The sequence below is a fragment of the Ctenopharyngodon idella genome, chromosome 21 (assembly GCF_019924925.1).
Source record: "Ctenopharyngodon idella isolate HZGC_01 chromosome 21, HZGC01, whole genome shotgun sequence".
In the NCBI taxonomy this organism is placed as follows: Eukaryota; Metazoa; Chordata; class Actinopteri; order Cypriniformes; family Xenocyprididae; genus Ctenopharyngodon; species Ctenopharyngodon idella.
The window spans coordinates 1742728-1750000 of NC_067240.1; the positions used below are offsets into that span (position 1 = coordinate 1742728).

At 37.0% G+C, this 7273-nt stretch overlaps 1 protein-coding gene across 1 annotated transcript in view; it reads left to right on the forward strand.

Annotated features, from left to right (window-relative positions):
* Positions 1-7273, forward strand: part of scarb2b (scavenger receptor class B, member 2b) — a 28150-nt gene that overhangs the window by 20617 nt on the left and 260 nt on the right. Inside the window, exons 9-12 of the mRNA XM_051877540.1 lie at positions 812-885; positions 989-1040; positions 1112-1264; positions 4974-7273. The exon at positions 4974-7273 is cut by the window's right edge and continues 260 nt beyond it. Of these exons, the coding sequence (XP_051733500.1) occupies positions 812-885; positions 989-1040; positions 1112-1264; positions 4974-5081 (387 nt within the window). The 3' untranslated portion in view covers positions 5082-7273. The remainder of the gene's footprint in view (positions 1-811; positions 886-988; positions 1041-1111; positions 1265-4973) is intronic.

Sequence of the window (7273 nt, forward strand, 5' to 3'; positions counted from 1 at the left end):
TTAAACAGACACAACAAACATGTTAGGCAGAAATTACAAGGATAATATTACAATATTAGGATAATATTGGAAAGTTTTGTGTGTCGATCCAATGTTGCCGTCGCCTGAAATCTTTGCAGTTTTCGGTGTCGCCTAAAAACATTGCTGGATGATCTAGTTACTCTGGGATCCCGAGGTAGAAACACCCCAGCTGATCTCAGAACGTTCTGGCAAGGTTCCCTCAAAGTTATGAACAAACATTCTTCCAGTAACGTTAATAGAACGTTTGTTCAACGTTATCTGGTCTTTAATACATTCTCAAAACATTAGCACAGAAACATTATTTATACATCGTTCATGGAGTGTTTTCCCTCAAGCATTTCAGTTTTTAAATGTTACTATGTGTTTCAGAATGTTCCGAGAACGTTCAAATGTAACGTTCCCATAATGTTTGAAGAATGATAAAATGAAATGTTCCCTTAACTTTCACATAGCCAAAAAAAAAAAATTTTTGGAGAACATTCAGAAATAACTTTTTCATAACTTAATGGAAACATTAGCAAAACGGTCCTAGAACAGATTTTTGTTAGCTGGGAGGGAAGCAAAACGAGAATAATTTAATAAGTGTCTGCTGTTCATAACACTTTAGGCAAAAGTGTCTTCATCAGGAAGGCTATTCCAGAGTCTAGGGGCCAAATGCGAATAAGCTCCATTAGTAGACTTTCATGTCTCTTTCTAAAATGTATTTTTTCCTGCCTAATGTGTTTCTTACTGTATAATTAGTTTGCTAACTGCAATCTGACTCTAATCTTGAATTCTTCTCCTGTGTCAGACTATGGGAATGCCTGTTCGTGCCATGAAAAGAGCCCAGATCAACATCCATCTTGAGAGAGTAACCGGCTTTCCGTGAGTGATGTTTTCCTGTTTGATCCATTTAATCACAGCGTGCTGATAAACAGGGGTGTGTTTATATATTTTTATAGCTGAAGGTTTTTCTTTGTTTCCTCAGTTTGACGAGGAATCTCAACAGCACCATCTTCCCCATTGTGTTTCTGAACGAGGTGAGAGTCAGTAGGATGATTTAATCGGCCATTACAGATGAATCTCCTATTAAATATGATTTCTTTTGCAGTCGGTGGTGATTGACGATGCTTCGGCCGCGAGGATTCAGAAGCTGCTGCTGGTCGTGACTCTAGTCTCTTATTTCCCTCTCATCCTCGCCGCTCTGGGAGTCATCCTGCTCTTCGTCGCTATCATCCTCGCCTATCGCTTCTATAAAAACAAGGTAATGATGTGTGAAAGCAGCAGAATCACTATTATTTCCCCAGCTTGTTCTTCACTTTCCCACCAAAGTTTGCAATGAATCACAAAAACGTGACATTGGCCGTAAGTGCGGTTCACACGAACTAAAGCTGTCATGTGACACTAATTTATGTGCCAAACCATTCTGCGAATATGTATGTCTTTTCTGTGTGTGTTTGTTGTGGAAACAGAACGCTATTCTTCCATATCGACCTTTATGAATCAATATTCTCATTCACACGGTCACTGCAGTACAGGAGAAAAAAAGAAAAGAAAAGAAAAAAAGAAAAGAAAGGAAAAGAAGGATGTGTGGAGTTTGAGAAAATCGTTCAGTGTTGAAGTCAGCTAAACAAAAATATTTTCTAAGAACAATGTCTGAATGTTCAAAAATTCCTGGTTATGTAAACGTTTGAGGAAACATTAACCCTTTAAATGCATGAATGTTTCTCAAATCATTATTACATATTAGTGTCTTTAGTGAACCAGATCTATATCTAACACGGATGGCTCTCTAACTGCCACAATAGTATAAAACTCTCTTGATGTTTACAAAAAAAAAATTGTTGGTTATGTATCCATTCTAAGAAATATTAACCCTTAAATGCATGAATGTTTCACCAATCATTATTACATATTTGGGTCTGTAGTGAACCGGATCTATATCTAACATGGATGGCTTTCTAACTGCAACAATAGTGTAAAACTCTCTTGACATTTAAACAAAAATTATTGGATATGTAAATGTTCGAAGAAATATTAACCCTTAAATGCATGAATGTTTCGCCAATCATTATTACATATTCGGGTCTTTATTGACCCGGATCTATATCTAACATGGATGGCTTTCTAACTGCCACAATAGTATAAAACTCTCTTGATGTTTACAAAAAATTGTTGGTTATGTAAACATTCTAAGAAATATTAACCCTTAAATGCATGAATGTTTCACCAATCATTATTACATATTTGGGTCTTTAGTGGACCGGATCTATATCTAACACGGATGGCTTTCTAACTGCCGCAATAAATGTTTAAAAAAAAAATTCTTGGTTATGTAAACGTTCGTAAAAATATTAACCCTTAAATGCATGAATGTTTCACCATTCATTATTACATATTCAGGTCTTTAGTGACCTAGATCTATATCTAACATGGATGGCTCTCTAACTGCTGCAATATTATGAAACTCTAAAGTATAAAATAAAGCATATTTTGTTACCTTTTGGAACTTTGAAAGGGTTAAATTTGAGCAGATCAATTTTACCATCATGACTGTCCTCGTCAGAGTTCATTTCCCCTGTACATTCAGCATCTGGCTTATATTCGCCATCTCAACCAATATTCTCAAAACTATGTTTTTCAGCTTCTTCTAAATCAATATTTTGATCACTGACAACTTCACCAGATCCACCTTCATGTGACACTAATATTTGATTGCATACAGTACTTGCTCTGCAGTAAATCGCTAAGCCATTTCAGGTTTTGCTGATATATTCTTTTGTTTTATGTCTGTGGTAATTATGAGTGAAACATCACAACATCATTGTGTATCAGACACTGCCACCTTGAGGAACAAAGGTGAATTGCACTTATTGAGTCATTAGAGATTCAATTATTGTTGTGCAGAAAAAAATAACACTATTACATACATCGGGTCACTAGCAACCCAATACACTTTTTACAAACAAAATTGAAAACAGACGTTCTTTTATAATTTTTTTTCTTGTTATATTGTTTATAATGAACATATTGAGGAATACTAAGAAGGTTGATGTCTAACTTTAAAAAATAAATGAGGAAGGGGTAGTAAATGATGTCCCAGGTCGATAAAGAAAACATCCTATTTTATAATTTTGCAAAGATTATGAGAATGTTACTTTTAATGTTCTCTGAACTATCTGAAATAAGTAGCTGGTAACATTTAAAAAACATTAGACGACCGTACAACTTAAACAACGATGTATAAATGATTTTTTGTATTTATTTATTAAAGATCAACTTTCTATCTTAATTCTTGACTTCACTATTTCATAAGTGAATTTACCATGATTGCTAAACAGGTAGGATAGGATACTAAGTTAGGGTGTTTTTGTAATACAAGTCCAGATAACTAACGAATGTTCTGTTAACGTTACTGAAAGAACGTCTGAGAGAACCTTGCCTTATTCAAATGACAAACATTAGTTATATCATTTAAACTATTTACAAAGACCCTTCAGTATCTTCAGTGTCGTTATCTGCTTTTTGTTAGTCAGCGTCTCTAACCACCTTTTTAAAATGTTGACGTGGCTGTAGTTTAATGGCTTTAAGTGACTAATAGCTTGCATCTAGTGCAGTCGAGGTTTCATCCAAACTCTGCTGTTGTTCAGACTGTGGTTTGTATCTGTTTGATGCTGTTTCTTGACAGAACTCAATCACACCCTTTCCTGAAGTGTCTAACCACATGCACCGCATGCTGCTGTCCAGATCAGTTCACTAACCTAGTAACAATGCTGTACTATCTTTGCTTATTAACATTGTATGTCTAACCTGAGCAAATGAACACCATGTTGTACTGATCTGCTTTTATTTAGACTGCAGTGAAGCGTTTTGATTTCACTGAGGCTTTCCGCCGCGCTCCTGTAAGTTCACGCACTCATTAACCATTTCATTATTAACACTACTAGTTCAGATCTGTTTTACACATCGCACGTCTGTGGCGCATATTCATTTCCGGAGTCATATCATGAGTTTGTGTCACATGCTGAACTCCTGTAGCCTTCCTGTTGCTCAAACAGTAGATCATGGTGCTGCTAACACTAACCCAGATAACAAAAATCTGTTCTAAGAACGTTTTGCTAACATTCCCATTAAAACGTTACTTCTGAATGTTCAAAAATGTTTTAAAAATGTTTTTTTTTGGTTATGCAAACATTAAGGAACATTCTGTTTGATCATGCGTTACAACATTACTTTTGAATGTTCTCTGAACGACCTGAAATAAGTAGTTGGTAACGTTTAAAAAACATTAGACGACTTACACGTTTAAGAAAAAAAACACTCCATGAACGGTGTATAATTTTGTATGTTTTAGGCTTTTTGCTATTATTATAATGAATGATTATTATGATGTTTGCGGGTCAAACTGAGTTTAACTGGTTTTAATACAATTCACCAAAAATCACACTTTGAAAATAGTAAATAATAACCATTGCAGATCAAAACTGTATTATATTATAACGAAATTATGACTTAATTTCAATAAATGTATCACAATAAACATGAGAACATATAACTGTATTTATGTAGAACCTTAAACTGTATTTAACAAATATTAAAAATAAATAAATCACAAACTGTGATACATCCCAAAGTGCTTTACAAAACAGCCTAATATGACAAAAAAATAAATCCAAACTAAAATAAAGACCAGGATTTAGTCCTCTCCTGGGTCAGACTCAAAAGTCAGTATGTACATGCATTTACATGTGTACTCAAAGATGTGTGAAACAGGCTTAACTTACTTCAGCTTGAACTGAATCTCCTCCAGTCTGGTTAATCACATGATGCTTGCAACTGCTTTAAAACATGCCCTACTCGAGTGCACTTGTAATATGTCAGCCAAGTGTTGATGCTTCTGACCTTGTATAAAGTCTGTTTTAGGCTGATAACACGCACACGTACTAAATCTGTCTTTTCTTTCTTCTTTTTAGCCATCTGCAAAGAAAGACACGTCATACGCTCCTGTGAGCGCCAAAGCGGACGATCAAGATGAGAAAAATGGAACATTTATTGGCATGACGCCCGTGGACAAGTCTTAAACTACTCTGTGTGTGTGTGTGTGTGTATGTGTGAGTGAGAGAGGGTGTGTGGCCGTGTGGGTGAGTGTGTGTGTGTGTGTGTGTGTGTGTGCGTGGTCACAGATGCTGTCTAACAAGCACTATCAGTAGTTTGTAGAGCGGTGTGTGTCAGTAAATGACGGTCGTCATGATTCACACAATGGCTCTTCCTCAGGACTGAAGCCGTTCGGAAACGGGCACCTTGATGAACGACTGCAGAGAGTCTCTGTACACACACAGTTCAGGGTCATTCAGCATTTGCTTAGTTACATATTTAAACATTTTGAGCAACATTGAATCAGCTGTAAGTGATTTTTAGGAGTATCTCACGCACACATACTCACACACACTGCTCTCGCTCTGTACTTGGTGCTCCACAGGTCACATAGTGACACACGCAAAACCAATATTGAGGCCTAAATTTAAGATTTATGTATTTGAATGGCATATCACATTTCCATCCATTTGGATTATACGGTTTTAACATAAATATATTCATAACATAATACATATTTGTTTTACTTAAGCTGTGATAAAGTATGCAAACGCAGCGCGAGCTTCACTAGTGAAGCAGAAAGTGTTCGACTTCATGTTTCCGTTTTCAGCTCCTCCTCAAAAGCAAGTGGCAACTCTCGCCGATCGGTTGCATCTGTAGCGGATGTCGAACACACCTGTGGCATGTGCATCTGTTAGTGGGTGGGGTTTGACAGAGGGCGTGTCTGTTAGTGGGCGGGGTTTGACAGAGGGTGCGTCTGTTAGTGGGTGGGGTTTGACAGAGGGTGTGTCTGTTAGTGGGTGGGATTTGACAATGGGTGTGTCTGTTAGTGGGCGGACTTTGACGGTGTTCGTGGGAGGGTTTGACAGAGGGGTGTGTCTACAAGTGGGTGGGGTTTGACACATGCCGTGTGTGTCTGTTAGTGGGCGGGATTTGACAGAGGGCATGTGTGTCTGTTATTGGGAGGGGTTTGGCATGGTGCGTGTGTTTTAGTGGGCGGGGTTTGGCACGACTCGTGTATTAGTGGGCGGGATTTGACAGGGGGGGGGTGTTTTAGTGGGTGGGGCTTCACACAGGGCGTGTGTTTTAGTGGCCGGGGTTTGGCATAGAGGGCGTGTGTGCTTTAGTGGGCAGGGTTTGGCACAGAAGATGTGTGCAGTTAAAGTCAGTAAAGCTCCTGAAATCACTTATAGCACCTTTAACAATCAAACACTATTTTGACTGAGTTTCATAACTTTTTAAGGCCAAACAAAAGCAGTTTTATATTTGTTACCAAATGGTCGGTTCACACAGAACGAGCCACATGTGACTGAACCTGCTGTGCCTTTTGTTAGAAATGTTTCTTTTATTCATTTTGCTTTGTTTTATTTCAGTGAACAGGTGACATCACATCACTGTGCCTTCTTACAGATGATTTTTTAAGTGTCATATACTAAAGTTAAGGTTTAATGAACTGGTATTTGTTGATTTGATTTCAGTTTGTCCTGTTGGGGAATATATAATCTAACGTCTGTAATCATTTCAGCCGACTCACTTCTGTAAATGTAAACTTTGATCCTCAAACACTGAACACAGACGAAGTCTGATTATTTTAGATGATTTCAAGGTTTATTGTTCTGAAATGAAGATATGTAAGTATTATTAGACAGAGCAGGATTGCAATGAGGTTGCATTGTGTTACTGAACTAATATTTCAGAATCTTTTCTGAAATATGAAAATAAGTATTTTAAAAGGTTCAATCTGTATATTTCAATGTTAGCGGAGATGATCACAAGGGTGTTTTGATATGTTACATTTTAATGTTTGTACTAGCTTTCTGTCAACTAGATGCTTTGGTGTAAAATCATAACATAACCTCTTACTGTAACTGAAGGTGTGTATTATCACTTTGCACTAAAATACACCACATTAAATGTAATTCTGAAGCTGCACGTTTAACGCACTGTTTTTTGAGATGGTCACTGGTTTTGATCCCTGAGCCATTTTATTTGAGTTTTATGATTTCTTTGTTATTATACTGATGTGCCAAACATGAATGAGTTCAATTAAAAATATTGCACTTGGTGCGTTTGATTCACTTGGACGTCAATGGAAAAAATCTCAAATTTGAGCCCGAGCTCAAATGATAGTGTCTGTATCTGAGTTGAGACTGAATCTTTGCGCTTCAGTGTGAATGTA